This window comes from Pelodiscus sinensis, chromosome 1 (genome assembly GCF_052426305.1).
Source record: "Pelodiscus sinensis isolate ZL-2025 chromosome 1, ASM5242630v1, whole genome shotgun sequence".
Classification (NCBI taxonomy): domain Eukaryota; kingdom Metazoa; phylum Chordata; order Testudines; family Trionychidae; genus Pelodiscus; species Pelodiscus sinensis.
The window spans coordinates 108940057-108961620 of NC_143052.1; the positions used below are offsets into that span (position 1 = coordinate 108940057).

Consider the following 21564-nt stretch of genomic DNA (forward strand, 5'->3'; position numbering starts at 1 on the left):
AACCACAGAGCCGGTGCTAGCGAGGACTAGAAAGTCCTGCGCAGGGGGATTGCGGCGCGGGCAGCGTCCTGTTCCCTGCCGCCCGCCCTGCACTTGGCACCGCGCAGCTACCGCCCCGCGCCTTCCCTCAGCCACGCGGTGAGCCGGGCGGGGGGCTCCGGGAGGCGGGCGGAGGAGGAGGGAAGCGCTGCCTGTAGGAGAGCAACAAAGAGGGAGCTGGAGCCTGGACTTGGGACTGACTCAGGGGCGGGGAACAGACCAGGCCCACCCCACCCTGAAGGCGCCCCGAGCCAGATCCAGGAGGGCCTGGCGCTTCTGCGGAGTTCCTCCCCGCTGGCCAGCTGAGCGACTGCCGCGAGCGAGTGACTCTGCAGATTCCGCCCCAGCATGAGCGGGAGCGGTGGCAGGTATCCCTGCTGCAGGCACAGCCACATGATCATTCGCAAAATCCATGACTCCGCCTCCTAGGATTTCGGGAAAACGTGGAAGGGAGTTTGGGGGGGGGGGTAGCGCTCGGCTTTAGAGGGAGGAGATTTGAGATGAAATGTGGAAGTGGGAGAAGAGAATTGTGGGGATGCAAGTACATTTTTTGCAACAGGCAAACTTGATTTTTTTTTAACGAAAGAAATAAACTGCAGAACAGCTCCCCCAGCACTATTCTGAAATGTCGCATAAATGGTGGAGCTACTCAGAAATTACAAGCTGTCACCAGATCAAAATAAAAAGCCCAAAGTGAGTCTTTAGGTAACACAGGGCTTGTCTAAATAAGAAGTTGTGTGGCTTTAATTACATCCCTATATACTGTAGTTTTAAAGTGGTACACTACAACCTTCCTAAGGTGGACACAGTTATACTGATGTAAAAGTACTTATGCAGGTATAGCTTATTCCAGTATTGGAAGTCGAGGAGATTGAGGTAAAAGTTGAATTATTTTACATTATTTATATATATTTTTGTTTCTAAAAATAAATCTGTTTCTAATTAAACTTGAAAAGTATGACAAGCTTTGTCAGGGCCTAAACTTACAAGAAACCATTTAAATAAACAAACAAAATGTTCTGAATCAAGGCACTCTCCTCAAACTTGAATGAGTGAAAGGGTACTGATTTTTTTTTTTAGTGATCTCCATCGTCAGGAGAACAATCTTTAACTTCGGAGGTCAATTCAGACTTTATTAATATGTAACAGTTGTGTGCTATATCAAGTAACATTAATTGCACAGTAAAGACAAGAAGTAATGTTGGTATTCACATTTTTCCAAATGGGGGTTTTGGTCAGAAAAAGCTTTTCCTTCAATTACTTTGGTTTCAGGTGTAAAGAGAATATTTCCTACTATTTCACTCTAAGTTAAAAAACTTGCTAAGGAGTTGAAAAAAATAGGAAAAGTGTGTTCCTCTTCCACACTACGAATAAAAACCAGATGGGAGAAGATGAGATTTTCTAATTCTAAAAATGCAAATACTACTGGGACACTTTTTTTCAAAGGATACACAGGATTTCAAAGGATTTCAATGAGAATTAGGAACCTAAGCTGGTCAGGCACTTTTGAAAATTCATCTAGGCATCTGAATACCTTACAACAGCGTTTCCCAAACTACGGGTGATGGCCCAGTACCGGCCCCGGGACAAAAAATACCGGGCCTCAGCGTGGCTGCTGGTAGGAGAGCAGAGCGGGGCGGGCTGGGAGAAGGTGGTGGCGGGGAGAAGGAAGAACCCACCACTGGGAAGAAGAGTGGGGAGCAGCTGGGCTGTCCTGCGAAGATCAGGGCAGGCGGGTGGGCGGCCGGGGGAAGCAGGGTTGGGGGTAGCAGGGCTGTCCCGCGGAGATCCAGGCGAGCGGGCAGCAGAAGCAGGGTTGGCGGCAACGGGGCTGTCCCGTGGAGATCCAGGTGGGCGGGCGGCAGAAGCAGGGTTGGAGGCAACGGGGCTGTCCTGCAGAGATGGGGGGGAGGGGCGAGCAGGTGGTGGCAGGGTTGGGGGCAGCAGGACTGTCCTGCGGAGATGGGGGGAGGCTGGCGGGGGGTGGAAGCAAAGTTGGGGGTAGCGGGGCTGTCCTGCGGAGATGGGGGGGGGGGCAGGCGGGCAGGTGGCGGAAGCAGGGCTGGACAGGGGGTGGGGAGGCTGGACAGGGGAGAACAGGAGGAAGAAGACGGGAGAACCACCTGCAGGAAGCAGGGCTGGATGGGGGAGATTGGTGGGAGGCGGGGGGAACTGGCCACCGGAAGCAGGGCTGGACGGGGGCAGCAGGGCTTGACTGGGAGATCGGGAGGAGAAGGGGGGGGGGAGCGGGACTGACCTAGGCACATGCAGACCCTGGCAGAGGAGTGAGTCTGCCTGGGGATTCCATTTTGCCCCCCCCCCAACATACCCTCCCTCAAGTAGTTGCAAACTGCCTGGCAGGTAGACACACTCAGGCAACATGAGCACATCTACTGTCCAGGCAGTTCGGAACTAAGGACTGATACACCTAATTATAATAAAACTTACCTAATTAGAAAATACCAGACATTTTATATGTCTGGTAATTTTTCAATTTGTTTTTCAGACAAAACCCTCAAATACCAGATTGTCCGGTATAGAACTGGACACCTGGCAACCCTACCCTTCCTTGCACCCTCCCTCCTAGACAGCTACCCTACCCCAAGTCTGCTCCTGCTCCCACCTACTGGAGTGCCCATGCAGCGCCGGGTCCCCCAAGCCCTGGGCCAGGCTGGGTGGAGGATGCAGCCGGGTGAAAACTGAAAATGTATTCATTTTTCATTCTTTTTTTTATATGTGTTTATTTTTTTGGCCTGCAAAAAACAATACTAAAAAAACCAGGTTCCAACTAAAGTAAAAAGTTTGGAAAACCCTGATATAGCCAGCTTTCTATCCATCTTACAGTCCATTTATCCAATCCATATTCCCTTAACTTGCTGGCAAGAATATTGTGGGTGACTGTATCAAAAGCTTTGCTAACGCTGGCACTGGGGGCTTTGGGAGGACCAGAAACAACTTATTTGAATATTCATCATTTGCTTAATGAATATTCAAATATGCAAATGAATGTTACTGGTCCTCCAAAAGCTTGTGAATGGATTTACTGGTCCCCGTGTCAAAAAGTTTGGGAACCCCTGCCTTACAAAATCTGGTCCACAGTGACCAGAAGCAATTAGTCAGTTCACTGATTTCCCTTAATACTTCCTGTGTTAAACAAAAATATTAGTTTTAAATGCAAACCATGTTTTGATAAACTTACTTTTGTTCTTACCTATCCAGTACTTTTATTGAATTAATAAAACCATTTTTTTTTTAAAAGCTGGCTTTGTACACTTTTAGCTGAATTCCAAACTTCATGCAAATGCAGCTTGACACACATCTAAGTATAAAAAAAATCATCTAGCAAATAATGAATGCATCATTCCCCATTTTCATACAAAATGTAAAAAAGAATCTGAATAAATGTCTATTAAGCTATTGGCTTGCTTAAAAAAATGTGTCTATATGTAATGTTATCCAAGGGTATGTCTACACTACCACCCTAGTTCGAACTAGGGTGGTAATGTAGGCAACCGGAATTGCAAATGAAGCCCGGGATTTGAATTTCCCGGGCTTCATTTGCATATTGCCGGGCGCTGCCATTTTTAAATGTCCGCTAGTGCGGACTCCGTGCCCTGCGGCAACACGTGGCACGGACTAGGTAGTTCGGATAAGGCTTCCTATTCTAAACTACCGTTACTCCTCGAGTAATGTAGGCAACCGGAGTTGCAAATGAAGCCCGGGATTTGAATTTCCCGGGCTTAATTTGCATATTGCCGGGCGCCGCCATTTTTAAATGTCCGCTAGTGCGGACTCCGTGCCCCGCGGCTACACGCGGCACGGACTAGGTAGTTCGGATAAGGCTTCCTATTCTGAACTACCGTTACTCGAGGAGTAATGGTAGTTCAGAATAGGAAGCCTTATCCGAACTACCTAGTCCGTGCCGCGTGTAGCCGCGGGGCACGGAGTCTGCACTAGCGGACATTTAAAAATGGCGGCGCCCGGCAATATGCAAATGAAGCCCGGGAAATTCAAATCCCGGGCTTCATTTGCAACTCCGGTTGCCTACATTACCACCCTAGTTCGAACTAGGGTGGTAGTGTAGACATACCTTTACTGATTAGCAAAAAGAAGTATCAAATGCCGTGTAAAGACTGTATATTTGGTTGCAAATCAACATGTTCTAATGGTTCTACCAGTCAGTGGGAATGAATCTTTCTTTGGGAAAATAATTAAAAGTACAAATGCAAAACAAGATTGAAATCAATTATTTAAATTGAAGCTTCCAGCTTTTTACTTTTACATCATGATTAGAATTGGTGCTTTAAATCATTTTGATTTAAGCAAACTATTCTGTTGGTAGGTGAATAATGGGTACCGTATATACTCGAGTATAAGTCGACCCGAATATAAGCCGAGGCACCTAATTTTACCCCAAAAAACTGGGAAAAAGTATTGACTCGAGTATAAGCCTAGGGTAGGAAATGAGACAGCTACTGGTAAATGTAAAAAATGAAGATAGATACCGGGTCTAGCCCCGGAAGTCGGGGCGAAAGCTGCTCCGGTGCCCCTGGTCTGCTGGAGACCGTCTCCAGCAGACCAGGGGCACCGGGTGGGTTCCCGCGCTTCTGAGGCTTTGCCAGAGCAAAGCCTCAGAGGCGCGGGACCCCCCGCGGCTGCGGCTTCAGTCCGGGAGCCTGTGGTCTGCTGGGGACGGTCCCCAGCAGACCACAGGCACCCAGATTGAAGCGGCAGCAGCGGCGGTTCCCCGCGCCTCTGAGGCTTTGGTCTGGCATTTCCGATTGCGGAAATGACGATTGGGGCTCTTTTCCGGAAAAGCGTGTCTACATTGGCCACGGTCGCTTTTCTGGAAAAAGGGCTTTTCCGGAAAAGCAGCCTGCCAGTGTAGAAGCTCTTTTTCCGGAAATTCTTATAACGAAAACTATTCTGTTTTAAGCATTTCCGGAAATTCATGCCATTATGTTAAGTGACTACAACCATCAAAGATCTGTAAAGATGATGCATCAGCCATGGCCACTACATTATTTGGAAAGGGGGTTAAATTTCACTTTGCATCCTTTTTCTCCATTTTCTCTTAGGGTGCATCTACACTGCATCCATAGTTTGAAATAAAAGATGCAATTTGAGCTATGCACATTGCGTATCTTATTTCAATCTAATTTTGAAATTTGGTACTGTCTACACAGCACCAAATTTCAAAGTAAAGCGCTATTCAGAAATGTCCCTTAACTCTCATGGAATGAGGGTTACAGGGACGCCAGAATAGCGTGCCTGTTATTTCAAAGTCTATTTTGAAATAGAGGGCGTGTTTCAAGACATGGAATAGCTATTTCGGGTTACTTCCAGTGGCCCAAAATAGAGCTGCTGTCTAGACATAGCATCAGTGTTTCCGTTACAGTCTAAGCAGACAGTGATCCTGGGATGTGTTTGCAGATCCCCATAGCATGCTTGGTCGGTAGACTTAAAAGAAAATGATGAGAACTAGTGAATAGTAGGATGTTTTAGGGGGAGGCTGCCAGTTTGCAGGAAGTACCGTTGAGAGAAGGCGGGAGATGGGATAGCTCTGAGAAGGTGTCTTGTGTCAAATGAAAAGTTTTGAGAGGAAAGGGTTATTGAAGGAAGAGCATTTAGGAATGAGTGAGGCTCTGAAAACTGAGGGGAAGTGAATCGCTGGGATGAAAGGTGTGCAGATTAGTGAGATGGGATTGAGGGTGAAATAAGGGGGATAATGTCAGAACATACTTAAACAGACTGCTGAATAGTACAGCTGCTGACCTTCTATGTGTCAGATAATGGGAGGCTGATCCTCATCGCCACATCTGTGTTGAACGTGATTGGCAGTCATGGCCATCGCTACCCATATGTAGAATATGAAGATGCATAGAATAGAATATGCACCTGAAAATTTGGGGCACCATTGGGTCTTAATGTCCACCCTGCCACACACACCCTTCCTATCCCTGCTCTGTGACTCCACTTCTGGAGAGGATCTAGTTAAATTAAAAGTGAAAAAGCTCGCCAGGCCTATTAGCAGAACCTGTGAAAGAGCCATGCAAATGGAAATGAAGCCATTTAACAGACATTTGCCATCCCCAGGTATACACTATGGCTACGTCTACCCTGGTGCATTCTCACACAAAAATTCCTTTGCAAAAACTCTTCCAGAAGAGAGCGTCTACACTGGCATGTGCTTTGTGCAAGAGATGTGCTTTTGCTCAAGAGCATCCATGCCAGTGTAGATGCTCTCTTGCGCAAGAAAGCTCTGATGGCCATTTTAACCATAGGGCTTTCTTATGCAAGAAATTCATGTTGCCTGTCTACACTGGCCTCTTCTGGAAGAGCTCTTGCACAAGAGGGCTTATTCCTGAGCGAGAGCGTCAGAGTTCTCGTTCAAGAAGCCCTGATTTTATACATTAGAATGTCAGTTTACTTGCGCAAGAACACGTGGCCAGTGTAGACAGGCAGAAAGTTTTTGTGCAAGAGCGGCCGCTTTTGTGCAAGATCGCGCCAGTGTAGACGCAGCCTATCAGTTTCTGAATTTACTGTTATAGGCTACACAGGACCTTAGTTTAAAATTTTCTTTAAAAATATTTCATTAGTGTGTTGCTGAAGATTTTAAAATCACATCTCAAAAAATCACACACACACCAGCTGCCATCAGGTATAGAGGCACCAATAGAATAAGTACTGCATAAGGCCCCATAAATCCTAAGGATGATCCTGCTGGCAATGACGCTTTTGTCTACAGCCTCTGTGTGAACATAACTTTCCTGTCCTGTCCACTTTCTGGAGAAAGATATGAGTCACAAGACTATGAGCACACAGTCCTGCACCACCAGTTGATGGGAGCTTGGTCACTGATCTCAGTGTGTGCAGGATTATTCTTCTGGGTCCTAGTCCTGCCAAAGAATCTGCAAGGATGGGCCCTAATGACTATGCTGAGTCATGACTAATTCAGTAGGACTCTATCCAAGCGCAACACCCTCTCTTGTGCTGATCCTTTTGAAGAATTGGGACCAAAATGTTCTTGCATTAATTGTTTCTTTCCCCAGAGAAGGGACAGGTCAGGAAAGACAGGTTCACAGTGATAAGGCATAAAGTTAGGCACCATTTTTCCACTGTGGGACTTTTGGACATACTTTCCCCTCATTGAGCACATCTGATTGTTGTTGAGGTTTGCTATCCCTGTTTTCTTTCCCAGGCTTTTGGATTGTTAGGGATGAAGTGACCTGGTAGATGGAAGAAGGAATAGAACCACGTGTCTTTGATCTCCAGGGCCCCAAGAAAATGGAGGGCCCAAGAGACCTGTATACAGGTAATTAGCTGGTTTTAAAACTGGAATTTCAACACTGCTCTCCTGTCAGTCTCATTCTTTGATCTCATAGGCCAGAGTGGCCAAATGTACTGACCCGCTGAGCTGTAAATAGCAATCTTCAAAAGTTCAAGAGCTGCAAGACACACAACCTGCCCCATGGGGCGGTGCCCACAAGAGTGCGGGGGTAAAGCCATGAGATCTCTCTCCTTGCAGGGCAGAAGCCTCTGGTCCCACCGTCCACTACTGGGCACAAACTGTGAGCTCCCCTCCACCCAGTCTGGTAGGCGGAGAAAGGGGGTGGTGCCTGGGTGGGGTTCTGTGAGCCTCACTTTAACTGTAAAAGAGTCACATGTGGCTCATGAGCAGTAGTTTGGCCACACCGGTCATAGGCTCTGCTATAGTAGAAGTTCATTGTTCTACTAACCTATACATTGGTTCACCAGGCACTCTACTTATTTTAGATTCTTCCATTTGTAAATTAAATCCAGAGTATTTGTCTAACTGAAAGTTGAGGACAAGAAACATATAACTTTCAAAAATTAGAGCCTAATTTTAGGCTCCTGAGGACTAACCAATGAGACTTGTGTTCCCAACACTTAGATTCGCCAAGTCCATACTGTAAATAGGGATTTTATAAAGTACATATCTTTTTTACATCTCTTTTGAAATATTTGGCCAATATTTTCTGTTTATTCATAACACATACTTTCTCTCTATTATGGAGGCTTTGTAGCAAAACCCAGGTAATATAAGTGGTTTTCCACTTAAAGTAGAGTTCAAATCCCTTCTAAAACATAAAATCTTACCCTTTTTATGACCCAAAGTATACTCTTTGCCAGTGTTTCCTCTAAGTTAGTTTGACCTATCTTAGGTGTATGGAAGGTTTCTTCCGTCAACCTGGCTGCCTCTTCTAGAAGGGGTAGTGTTACAACAGCGATGGAGAAATCCCTTCCATGGCTGTCGTGAATATCTTCACTACAGTGGCACAGCTGCAGCACCTCAGCTGTGCTGCTGTAGTGTTATAGTGTGCAACTCTACCCTTAAGCTTAGCAGTGTACTTGTAACACCCTTTATCCATTTTTGAGCTAGGCAATGAGTGCTGTCCGAATTCTCTCTTTATTTCCCTAGATGACACGATTGCAAGAGAAAACAAAGAGGAGAACCCTCAGCTGAAGCTAGACCCAGGAAAGAAACTGGACACACCTGCTGGCCCCATTAACTATCAGAGGCCTTATGGGAGAGAAAATCACTATCAATGTACAGAATGTAGGAAAAGCTTCAGTGTTCATTCAGCGCTGATCAAACACCAGAGAATCCACACCGGAGAGAAACCCTATCAGTGCAGTGAGTGTGGGAAGAGCTTCAGTGTGAGCTCAACGCTGGTTACGCATCAGAGGATCCATACAGGGGAGAGGCCCTACAAATGTGTGCAGTGTGGGAAGAGCTTCAACCAGAGCTCACACCTCACTCAACATCAGAAGATACACAAGGGAGAGAAGCCATGTACATGCACTGAATCTGGAGAAGGTTTTATTGATAGCTCAACATGCGTGAAACATCCAGGACTGCACGCTGGAGTGGGGCCCTATAAATGTGCCGAGTGTGGGAAAAGCTTCAATCGGAGCTCCACACTCTACAACCACAACAGAATCCACACGGGAGAGAAACGGTACAAGTGTGAGCAGTGCGGGAAAAGCTTCAGCGTGAGTTCTAACCTTATTAGACATCAGAAAATCCACATGGAGCAGAGACCCTATAAGTGTGTTGAATGCCGGAAGAGCTTCAGCTTACACTCTGATCTGGAGGTGCATCAGAGACTTCACCTGGGAGAGAAACCCCACAAATGTTCTGAGTGCGAGAAAAGCTTTGACCAGGAATCGCAGCTCCAGAGACACCAGCGAGTTCACACAGGAGAAAACACGTATGAGTGTGTGGAGTGCGGGAAGACCTTCAGTAGGAAGGGGAACCTCCTGAGACACCAGGAGATCCACACTGGAGATAAGCCCTACCAGTGTAATGAATGTGGGAAAAGCTTCAGCCGAAGTTCTTCACTCATGCAGCATCAGCGCATCCACACTGGAGAAAAACCCTACAGCTGCATCGAATGTGGCAAGAGCTTCAGCTTTAGCTCCCAGCTCACCACCCACCAGCGGATCCACACCGGGGAGCGGCCCTACACATGTAATGAGTGTGGGAAGAGCTTTGTGGATAGTTCAGGTCTCATTCAGCACCGGAGAATTCACACGGGAGAGAAGCCCTACCAATGCACCGAGTGTGGGAAGAGCTTCCGGCAAAACTCTGTGCTGATTCAGCACCGCAGAACCCACACTGGTGACAAGCCCTTTGAGTGCGGGGAATGCGGGGAATGCTTTAGCCAGAGCTCCACGCTGATCACACACCAAAGGATTCACACTGGGGAGCGGCCTTACCACTGCAGCGAGTGTGGGAAGAGCTTCAGCGAGAGCTCACACCTCACCCAGCATCGGAGAATCCACACCGGGGACAAGCCCTACAAGTGTGGCGAATGTGGGAAGAGCTTCATTCAAAGCTCGCAGCTCACCACCCACCAGCGGATCCACACAGGAGACAAACCCTACCAGTGCCACACCTGTGGGAAGAGCTTCAGTGACAGCTCAGCGCTCACTCAGCATCAGAGAGTCCACACGGGGGAGCGACCGTACCAGTGCACAGAGTGCGGGAGGAGCTTCAGCCAGAGCTCAGCCCTGGTGCAGCACTGGAGGATCCACACTGGAGATAAGCCGTATGAGTGCACTGAGTGCGGGAAAACATTCAGTCAGAGTACAGGACTCACTCAGCACCGGAGCACCCATGCTGGAGAGAGACGCTGAGACCAGGACCCTTGGGCCACATGGCACTCTATGCCCATGATGTCAGGAGTGACTTCTTGCTGTACTAAATGATGCAATAAAGTGGAAGCAATGTTAACTGATCATTAAACGATTGACTCCCAATAAATCTCTTAATTAAAATCTTCCTAAAAATGCATCTGTGACACTGAGACAGCTAGCCCTTCCCCACAACTGGCCCCCAAACCTCAGGGAACATTATAAAATGTTAAGCTGAATCACTGGGGAATTTAGCTAGAGCTTCTGTGCAGTGTGGCTGCCTGCTTACCCTTCTGATGTAGCTACAAAACTTGGGGAGTGAAGCTGTCTCAGAAGTGGCAGAAGCTCTGAAGAAATATGGAGGAGACTGCAGGAGAGATTTCCACCTCAGGCCATTTATATCAGATAGAGGAAATGCCATCCAGTCAGCTAAGCAGGCTATATGCCGAGCTCCACTTCTGAGCTTAGGAACTCTGTGTTATAGTTGCCTCTCACATCTGTACAGTTCCCAATATGGACAGCAAGAAAAAGATCCTTCCATATGTCTCTCCTCTGCACCTAAAACATGCATGACTCAGGGCCTGCACGGGGGAGGTGACTGTCCTTATTTCTTTAGGATGTCCACCACCTCCTTTTAACACTCCCACAAGTCACTGCTTCATCCTCTTCTGCCCTCTTACCTGAAAGAGGGGATTGTTCTTTTCCTTGCTCGCCTGTACACAGAGAATTCCCCGTTCTGCACTTCCTGCCCTCCTTCATCAAGGAGCAGGGCAGCAAGAGGTGCCAGACATCCCATGAGTTCCCCCTTATGGGGAAAACTCAACAACACAGAGATCTGGAGTTGGGAGGCAAAAGTTTAGGTGGCCAAGCTCATCTGGAAGATGGCAGGCGAATATCTACTTTGTTAGGTGTATGCAATGCAACTACAAATGTATGTGTTATCCTGGTAAAAAGGCCTTGTTCTGACTGAGGCACCAGGGAGTCTAATAGGTAAAACTATATTTGATGACCCTGACACTTCTAAGGTAAAAAAGCAAGTGGAAGACTAAAACCTTATGGGGCAGAATATGAGGAATCTTATTAAGCTGTCCTCACACATCATAAAGAAGCAGAAAAGGTACAAAGCCATCTTTCTTCCATTATTGGTCAGCCTTAAATCTAAACTCAACTTCTAATGCTTGGTTTTTTTCATAACTACAGTATTGTAAGTCTTTTTAGTACCTGTCAGTTTTAATTCCAGTTTTGCATGTGTGTGGAATGAACATTAGGCAGTTTTCAGTAACATAACCCTTTTCTCACCTGTGAAGTGGGGGAAGGGAGTTATGGGAGTTGGTACATTAAGGGTAACAATAGGGTTGAGGGGTAAAGTGGATGAGACAAAGGCATGTTTTGTTTCTCTTTTCTGGCCACAAGTATCTGGTAATGCCCAGGGGAAAGTTAATGAAGGTCAGGTACACAGAAGCCTCTTCAGAAATGAACATTTGACACCTGTCCAGAATGATCTAGTGCACAGCTACTCAACATGTGGCCCGCAGGCCGCATGTGGCCCACGGCCCGCGGTGCAATTTGGGTACATGCGGCCCACGGGTGGGAGCAAAAACAAAAAAAGTAGTCTCTATACTGGTCTTCTCTTGATATGCATTATAGTAGTTAAATTTCTGGACTGTCATTATTCATTAAAAGTGCTATTGTGTGGATGGAAATCAGGTAAATATTGCATTTTATTAATATCAGTAGAACTGACTTAAATGGGGCCTGCATGTTTTGTAGCCTTGCCTTAATCTATGTAAGTTGCGGCCCTTGGCATGTACTGCGAGTAGCATTGTGGCCCCCGGAGCTTCTAAAGTTGAGTAGCCCTGATCTAGTGATTATGTAGTCCTGCCTTGTGTGCAGGAGACTGAACTAGATGAGCTTTCAAGGTTCCTTCCAGTCTTATGCTTCTGTTATATCAGAAATGGTGTCAGAAGGAAGATGCAGAAGAGCTTTTTGTACCCGTGTTAGATCCCCAGTGGAAAAGAACCTTGACTGTCATGACTAGCTCTAACTGCTGCGAACAGTGGGAGTAGAGATCTTTGCTAAAGACATCACAAAGCAGACCAATTAAACTATTCTAAGAGGGGTTGTGGATATTTGCTCCCATTAGTACTTGGTTGTTAGGAATCTTGGATTTGTCCCTTGCCAGCTGGATGATGAAATCTGTTCACTTAGCAGTAGGTTTAGTAGGTCTTATCTTTTATTTTTATAGAGTGATGGAATGATGTAGAGCTTGAGTATAAGGAATGGGACAATTTTGGTTGCACTTCTACTATTTCTGTCCCCCTAAATTTTTCTCTTTATCACACTAAAAATACACATGAAACAGATGTGCTGCACTGGGCTTCTAAGGGCACATCTACACAGCAGGGCTAAAACCAAAATAAGCTATGCAACTTCAGCTATGTCAATTGTGTAGCTTAAGTTAAAATAGCTTATTTAGGCTTTTGGCGCTATTTACACAGCAGGGAGTCAAAGGAAGAACACTCTTCCTCTGACTTTCCTTACTCCTCCTAAAATGAGGGTTACAGGAGTCTGAGTAAGAAGTCCTGAAGCTTGACATTATTTTGACATGTTGAAATATCTGCTTGCAGTGTAGATGTGTCCTGTGTTATTTCACAATAACAATCAGTTAGGGCTGCTGTACAGATGTGCCTTAATAGTGCCATCTACAGTCCAATGGTATGAGTGATTCAGTTGGAAAGCATGAATTTGAGGACATTATCTGGATACTGGATGTTCAATAAACAATAAGATGCATTGACTACATATATTTATTTTGGGTGCAAAGGGTGAAATTTTTAACGTGTTAAAATAATGGAAGACATTTTGATAAAGCTGACTGTTGTGGAAAACTTAAGTTGCTGTTTGGTTTAAGACTACAGACGGCAATACACCTATTAGATTTCCTGTTGTTGAGGAAACAGAGCAACAGGGAGAGAAGAAAGGCAAAATGGAAGTTGGAGGAGCTGAAAGATTTCAGGAATGAAGCAGTGAGTCTATGGGACATGTTGGTAAATAGATAAACTATGTGGCAATTTGTAGCCCTCAGCCAGTTCAATAATAAACACGCGTTAGAAGTATCTTTCCTGCAGCTTTGTGGGCATTTTCCACTAGCACTCTGTCCTGCCTTACTTAGCTTTGCCTCTTGTCACGGAAATCCAGACTCAGGGTTGGAAGGAGAGAAACACTTTTATTAAGACACAGCTGTGGGAAGTTTCAAAAGGAAGACTTTGAATCAAAATGTCCGCAGCAACCTTATATATCCTTGATTACACACCAAAAGGAACAGACATTACATAAGCTAGTAACAGCGTTATGATTGGCTTTATGATTGGCTTAATGCTCGGAGCCCCCCAATCTCAATATACATAGACAGGAGCGGCCGGAGGCCAGCTGCAGCAGCTGGCGCCCTCAGCGGAAGGCGCAATCGGCGTCCCCACCTGCACAGCTGTCAATGGCTGTGACATAATCATGGGGTGCCAGGGCCGCCCTGTGCATAGAAAAACTTAGTTACATGAGTGTTAGTCTCATCCTTGAAGCAGAAAAGCTAGATCAGGCTGGTTTCAGTAGGTTCACTATCTCTCTCACAATGCAAGGTCACATTCGGTCAGCTACATACACACTCCACATTGTTCCTTTCAACAACATACATTTTCCTTCTCACTCTTCACTAGTCACCCTGTGCCTGAACAGTGGATTTCTCACCGAAGCAGTGAGGAACACCTGTTTCACGTGCCAGTGACATTTGATGAGGTAGATGCATATCCCACAAAGAACTGGCTTCTTTTTTTCAGCTTAAAAGGCAGAAGGGTTCTAGCCCTGTAGGAGCAGGAAAGAGATGAGATCACACTCTGTGCAAAGTCCTCCTCAGGCCTATAAAATGTCACGTGTGCCTTAGGCATCTGGCTCTGTTCCCCTTTCCACTTGGTCAATGTGATTTCCTTGTTGTCAGCAGCAGTGTTGCCTTTAGCCCAGCACTTCCTGAGCTACAAAATTGTGCCAGCCACCCAAGAGGCATTTTGCTAAAAAAAAAAAGGCCTCCTGGTAAGGGTGAAGGGGAAAGGGTGGGGAGGGTTAGTAGACAGCGAAGGACCCATCACGGTCCCTCTTCCGGAATCACCGCAGGGCGCCTGTCAGCAGCCTATTGCTTGTCATGTGACTGGGGAGTTGCAAATTCCTGCAGTCAGTTTTCAGCCTGGGTAGCAAGCGGGGCTGGGCAGCCGAGGACAGGCCCGGCCTGGGTACGCAGACACGGGCTGCGGCCGTTCCAGAACCGCCTTGCTGTCTCGTGCCCTGCCGCGGCAGGGCTGCGGCTTGTCAGCATCCCGCTGCCCCTACCCAAGGTACTTGCTACACGTGCGGCTGCACACGAACTGCGGGTCTGGCTGCGGCAGCAAATCGACTTGCTGCCTGCGTCAGTCCCTTGCTTTACTAGAGAGCGCTGATTGCTGCTGTTTCTCATGGCAACCCCGCCACCACCACCGCGCGCTCACACACACACACACACACTTCAAACCCAGTGAACACACACACACACACACACACACACACACACTCTTCAAACCCAGTGAACACACACACACACACACACACACACACACACTTCAAACCCAGTGAACACACACACACACACACACACACACACACACACACACACACACACACACACACGTGTTTCAAACCCAGTGAGCAGCACCTTGCGGCGAGGACACGGGAATCCTGTGCGGAGAGTGGAAACTGTAGGGTCCCAACTGCGTGCTGCTGGAGCACTGCGAGCCTCTAGCGCAGGGGGTGGGGAACCGACGGCCGGGGAGGGGGCGGATGAGCCCCCTTCTTGCCTTGATCCTCCAGCTCACGGGGCTCGGGGCTTCCTCCCCCCCCACACACCTTAGTGAAGGTTTGGTTGCTTCTCACTTGTGTGAGGCTCCCATCTGATTTTTCTGTGAGTCAGAGGTTCCAGAAAAGGTTCCCAGCTCCTGCTGTAGCGGCTATCCCCCGTCCCAGAGATTTAGGGACGATTATGAGTTTGGGAAACCTTGGGAGACTGGAGGAGAGAGAGCCCACATAATAGTGGCTCTCCACCTTTTCCAGATTACTATAGTCCCTTCTGGAGTCTGATTTATCTTGTCCACTCCCCCTCCCTCCTTTCACCTCGCTTAAAAACTTGCTTTCTTACAAAACCAGGCATAAACATACAAGTGCACAGCATACTGCCTGCTACTGGCAAATTGCTTACTTTCTCATGTTGACAGATAATTAGAACTCCATTGGAATACACTGTACTTCCACGTCAGTGCGCAATATCTGGAGCTGTATAAACCAGTCTCTATGAAATACTAGTTTGTACTGATTTTGCTAGTGCTTCTTTGTAGCCTGCTTTAAAACTAGGCAAATATCTAGCTGAGTTGATGTATCTCTTGGAAGACCTCTCTGTACTCCCAGGGATACTTGTATCTGTGGTTGAGCACCACTGCTCTAAGCAGCCTCTTGACGGGGTTTGCCTAAGGGGAAAACGCTTTAACTGAGATTTTGAGATGAAACCTGGTTTCAAGGGATTGTGATCAAATCTGCACCTCTCTTCTTGCCAACGTCTATCTGTGGAATGCAGTGTGTGACCTGTATTTGGCGACATGAATTATGTGTGCGGGCCTCCTTGATTATATACCTGCACTGCACTGGAGAGGTGTTGGTAATCTGGGCACCTGAACGAGAGCCAGTTTGCTAAAAAAACAGTAGTGGAGTCCGGGTAACTAGCTAGACTGAGTGTAAATGGTTATTTCTATAGCCTGTCTGTTCTTGGGGAGATAAGCAATTTTCAGCAATAAAAAGGAGGGGACAGTAAAGCTGTGTAGAGCAGCTAGAGCTCTGACACTGACGAGAGAGGAGACGTTCCTCCAGAAGTCATTGCTGGGATTGAGCACTAATTTCTCTCCAGCTGCCAGAATCTCTCCAAAGCTGAGAGTTTATTACAATTTCAGGTGCTCCCGAGGGCTAAAGGAGACACTGATGAGCATGGGGGGGGGGAGTTTGCCATTAAAGTTTGAGGGTCCGTGCTGCTCCCATTCTCCTGGAGTTCGTGGCTGGTTCTCCAAGCAGCTGCGTAAGCCTGTCTCCTTGCTGCAGTGGCAGATCCATGTGGGTGGCGGGGAGGGGGACTGAGCTAGCGGCCGCGTGTGGGGTTTGCGCGGGGAGGTCCCGGGGTTACCCAGCGAGAGCTTAGCCCGGAGGACAGGCAAAGAAACGAGCTCGGCTCCGCTCTGGGCAGCGAAGGATTAAAACCATAGAGCGGGCGCAGCCTCCAGCTGGCAGAGAGGACTGCAAAGTCCTGCGAAGGGGGAGGGGAGCTGCAGAGTGAAGCTTTTCCTCTTCCCTTCCCCGCTGTCAGGCCGCCAGCTCAGAGCCGGGGCGCGCACGTGGGGCCCGCTGGCGTGCTCCTAGGAAGGGGCTAACTCGGGCCCGCCCGGCGGTGGGTGAGTGTGTGTGTGTGGGGGGGGGGAGGTCTGGCCTGAGGGGTGCGGGAAGAGCCTCGGCAGCCCGGGGGGGCGAGAGCAAAAGAAAATCGGTGCCCCTGAGACCAGCCTGCAACAAAGGGGGAAGCGAACCAGGAGCCCCGGCTCAGAGAAAGGCGAAAAGGGTCCCCAGGCTCCCTGCCCGCCAGCCCAGCTGCAGGAGAAAGTGGAAGGAAGTTTAGCGACATTGGGGCGGGGGCACTGGCCGAGGTGTTAGCAGATGGGTTAAGGCGGGAGTGGGTGTCGAGGGAGGTGTTTTTATCAGGGGTTCAGGGAAATGGGGAAAAGGGCCGTGGTTAAGGGGACCCTGACCTAGGGGAAATACAGCAGGGGGGTGTATTGGAGGTTTATGAATAGCAAACAAATACAGCAGCAGCAAAGGCGAAACTAACCAGTTCAACGTGATGGGGATGGATTCAGAATGCTTTAAAATAAAAAGCAAAATGCAGGACAATGTAGCACTTTAAAGACTAACAAGATGGTTTATTAGATGATGAGCTTTCGTGGGCCAGACCCACTTCCTCAGATCAAATAGTGGAAGAAAGTAGTCACAACCATATATACCAAAGGATACAATTAAAAAAAATGAACAAATATGAAAAGGACAAATCACATTGCAGAACAGAAGGGGGATGCGGGGAGGTGGGAAGGGGGAGGAAGGAAGGTAAGTGTCTGTGAATTGCTGATATTAAAGGTAGGGAGAGTGGGATGTTTGTGAGTTAATGGTATCACAGGTGATAATTGGGGAAACTGTCTTGGTAATGGGTGAGAAAGTTCAAAGACTTGTTAAGTCCTTGTTGGCAAGTGTCGAATTTTAACATGAATGACAGTTCAGAGGATTCCCTTTCAAGTGCAGATGTAAAAGGTCTTTGTAGCAGAATGCAGGTGGCTAAGTCATTTAGAGAGTGTCCTTTCTGGTTAAAGTGGCAAGAAACTGTTTTCTCTTTGTGATCTTGTCTGATATCTGTTTTGTGGGCATTAATCCTTAGACACTTCGCCAAAGGATTAATGCCCACAAAACAGATATCACAAACATCCCACTCTCCCTACCTTTAATATCAGCAATTCACAGACACTTACCTTCCTTCCTCCCCCTTCCCACCCCCCCGCATCCCCCTTCTGTTCTGCAATGTGATTTGTCCTTTTCATATTTGTTCATTTTTTTTAATTGTATCCTTTGGTATATATGGTTGTGACTACTTTCTTCCACTGTTTGATCTGAGGAAGTGGGTCTGGCCCACGAAAGCTCATCATCTAATAAACCATCTTGTTAGTCTTTAAAGTGCTACATTGTCCTGCATTTTGCTTCAACTACCCCAGACTAACACGGCTACATTTCTATCACTATTAAAATAAAAAGCTAGGACATGGATATGTGAAGACACAACTGTACATTTTGAATGTAAAAAAGCATGTTCGATAGGGCCAACTGTGGTGAAACGTGCACTGCACCAACTGTGATAATTCATGTTGTTTAATACGTTGGATCCCCAGCTCTATGGCCCGCCTGTATGTTTGCCTGCCTAGAAGTTTCCATCCCCCAGACTGTAAGAAATTTTAAAAATCCGTTTACTTAAACCGATTCTGTATCTAGCTGGAGCTGTTGTGCAGCTCAGACCCCCAGGCAACTTGGGCCATTATTTTTTAACTGTCTAAAAGTGATTTTGAGCCACTTGAAAGCCTGTGGTGAAATCCTGCCCCTTTGAAATCAAAAGAAAACTGGCTGTTAATCTCAGTTCAGTATTTTTTGAGGAAGTGATGGGAGGGAGGAAAGGGGGCATAATTGGGGGACATCTGTGGGGAGACACAAGTAGGTTTCATGGGAACACCTCACTGCTATTGCCTGTCATTTCTGCCATTCTCCTGGGTAGAATGGGGTGGGCAATAATTTTTGATGGGGGGGGGGCACTCCAAGAATTTGGAAAGTGATCGAGGGCTGCACTCTTCCATGATATTAATGGAGGAGGTATGGGGTCTGGGATGGAGGTTAAGTGCCAGTAGGGAGCTTGGGGTAAGGAAGGGAGTTTGGGTGAATGAGGCAGTTGTGACCTGGGGCACTGGATTGGGGTGCAGAAGGTTGGATTGTGACCTAGGGCAGGGAATTGGGGTACAGGGCTTTGGGTTGTGAGCTAGAGCAGGAGGGGACTGTGATCTGGGGCAGGGAATTGGGGTGCTGGATCTGGGAGGGAGTATGGGTGCAGGAGGGGGCAGAGGATTTAGGTATGTGGAGTGTGGGGGCAGAGGGTTGGGGAAAGGAGGGGCTGGAGTGCCAGAGGTAGGTTCTGTCCAGGAGACTTACCAGCCCAGCAGCCAGTTCTGAATCAACCTGCCTGCTCTGCTCCAGCACAGGCTACAGCCATGTGCTCTGTGAATAGCTTCATGTGCTTAGTGGCTGCCTGTTATTGAAACAGGCAGCTCCTATTGGCCAATTTGTGGCCAGAAGTCAGCCATTGGGATTGTGCTGGAGGTGGGAGCAACTCCTAAAGCTTTTCCCCCTTCCTCTCAGTTTTTGAAGTGAAACTGCCCTGTGGCTGTTTTTCTGAGTGGCCTGCGGGTGGGGTGAGGCAAGCTGGGAGCCTGCCTGGGACTCCCTGCAGCATTCATGGGCTGGATCTGGTGGCTTAGTGAGCTGGATCCAGCACACGCTGTATTTTGCCCAGGCCTGTCCTAGTCCCTCCAAGTTCCCCTGAGCTTGATTGGTTTTGAGGTGAGGAAATGATAACTCGTGGTCTGAGATGGTTGCATGATCTACTTACTGGTTGGTGGCAGCAAGGTGGAGTGGAGTGGGGTTCTGGGTTTCATACTTCACTTCAGGGACAGGTGTAGGGGTAACAGGGCTCTGCATAGCATTTCTCAGCATCACAGGATTGCAGTGGTGTGAAGCAGTTTATTCATCTCAATGGAATGTTCCCAGATGACCCAGAAACCCCCTTCCCTGAATAGAGATGAATACAGCCTGCCACAATAGCTCTGGGAGATGTGAGCAGGCCTATTCCTTTCAGAAGGTGTTCTTCCATCTTTCTCAAAGTCTTTCCTAGCCCCTGTTGTGAAAAAAACAATTTTCAAAATAATCTCACTATGCAGGTGAGTTTTAGACTAATTTAAATATTCAAATCCACTCCTAATTTGTGGGGAAGAGGTTGTAAAAGTAAGAGTACCCTTTACTCCAGTTGTGACCTATCAGTATTTGAGGTAATCTCACTAGGCATGTAGATTTTTAGAGCATTTTCAAAACTAAAAAAAGGTTTAGTCATTTGGACTAAAAATACTTCAGGTCAAATGAACAAAACTGCTCAGCACGCAACTGCTCCCATTTTTGGCAACAAAATGCAGTGAATTTACCAAAGAACAGTGGGATTCACTGTAAAGGGACATCAAAATTCTTCAAAGGCAGTTGCTGAGTTGTGCTTATACTTCATCTTTGCACATATACAGCCTCTTCCTGATTATGAACTGGTTATGGACCAAGCAATTGGTCGTAACTTGGTTCATTCGTAAATCGGACCCCATAGAGTTACACATGACCGTGCTCTTTGTAAGTGCGGATTGCGTTCGTAACTCGGGGTCCGCCATTTATGACAGCTTTGGTCGTAACTGCGAACGGTCATAAGTCGACCATTTGCAACTTGGGGACCGGCTGTAATCAATATTGCCAGCCCCAATGCTTAAACCAGGGGTACCTCCCCCCTCAGTTGCTCGCGACCCCCCTCCCCATTCCTGCAACCAGCCTCTCAGTTGCTCGCAGCCCCCCTCTAATTTGTTTGCGATCCCCCTCTAAGTTGTTCGCAACCCCCCGGGAGGTCGGGACCCACAGTTTGGGAAATGCTGGCTTAAACGTTATGAAAGTGGCTTAAAAATCATGAGAATTTTAAAAAGAACATTGAAATCTTTTTGTTTGCTCTCTGGTTTTGAATCTTTGGGGTCACATTTTCAAGCATTTCTCCACAGCCATCAGGGCAAGAAATCTTTTCTTGCTTTCTTTATATGATGGCTCTGAGATCAGGGTGGATGATTTAAATCACTAAGTGGAGAGTTGCAATTTTAAGTATTTGGTTTTAATAAACTTTTCCATTTGTACTTCAGTTATTTTCTATAGAAAGGTTTATTCTCACTGGTATTTATAGCCATTAAACAAAATTGATTTAGAACTAAATGGATCCTTTACACTAGGTTTGATACATCTTTTTGTTACCTAGAGGGGAGAGAGAGAGAAAGAGTGTGTGTGTGTGTAATACACACACACACACACTTATTTAATCAATTGTACATTTTTAGTATGTTAGAAAATGGTAAATGCTTTTACTTATTTACTAGATGGTAGGGATGTAAGCGACCAGTCGAGTAGCTAACTACCCCATAAGCATAGGATTTCCTTGCTCCGCCCCATTTCAGAGGCAGTAAGGGGGGGAAAGCAGGAGCTGGTGCGGCAGTTCAGGGTGGAGCAGGGGAGGCAGAGCTGCAGCGGTCCCAGGGACCAAATGGGCTCTTACTACATTTAAAGTGTAGCACCATAGCAGGAGTGCCCTGCCTCCCCATTGACTAATTGAATAGTTAATGGAAATTCTATTGACTACTTGATTAGTCAATTAACTGATAGTTAACATCCCTACTAGATGGTTAACTTTTTGCTCATGATTTATGTTAAGCTGCATTACAATGGAATTTAATTAAATATACAATACAGCATATTTATTTGTATTAAACAAAACAAGCCCTTAATACAGTATATAACGTGTTGTGACATACTTATAAAGAATAGCCTCAAAAGTTAATTTGAATCCTCCAATTCTTTTTTTACCTAGAAAAGCATCCTTTAAAT

At 46.9% G+C, this 21564-nt stretch overlaps 3 protein-coding genes across 6 annotated transcripts in view; all 3 read left to right on the plus strand.

Moving 5' to 3' along the window:
* On the plus strand, nt 1-12713 carry LOC102456333 (uncharacterized). The gene is made up of 3 exons (XM_014579703.4): nt 1-138; nt 7241-7354; nt 8483-12713. The coding sequence occupies exons 2-3, from the start codon at nt 7276-7278 to the stop codon at nt 10201-10203; spliced, it is 1800 nt and encodes a 599-aa protein (XP_014435189.2). The 5' UTR covers nt 1-138; nt 7241-7275; the 3' UTR covers nt 10204-12713.
* LOC149525617 (uncharacterized) overlaps nt 17-21564 on the plus strand; it is a 37226-nt gene continuing 15678 nt past the window's right edge. The window contains exon 1 of one of the 4 annotated variants that reach the window (XM_089782289.1): nt 17-138. The gene's annotated coding sequence lies outside the window, so the exon portion shown is untranslated. Of the gene's footprint in view, nt 139-14439; nt 14580-16404; nt 16707-21564 lie in introns of those variants that run through there. The other 3 variants (XM_089782285.1, XM_089782284.1, XM_089782288.1) reach the window with 3 other exon arrangements.
* The window catches only part of DDX11 (DEAD/H-box helicase 11), a 63310-nt gene continuing 56195 nt past the window's right edge, over nt 14450-21564 (plus strand). The window contains exon 1 of the mRNA XM_075940737.2: nt 14450-14579. The gene's annotated coding sequence lies outside the window, so the exon portion shown is untranslated. The remainder of the gene's footprint in view (nt 14580-21564) is intronic.

Coding starts and splice junctions, on each gene's coding strand:
- LOC102456333 (XM_014579703.4), top strand. CDS start 7,276: ATGGAAGAAGGAATAGAACCACGTGTCTTTGATCTCCAGGGCCCCAAG. Junction 7,355..8,482: donor CCCAAGAGACCTGTATACAG/GTAATTAGCTGG, acceptor TTATTTCCCTAG/ATGACACGATTGCAAGAGAA.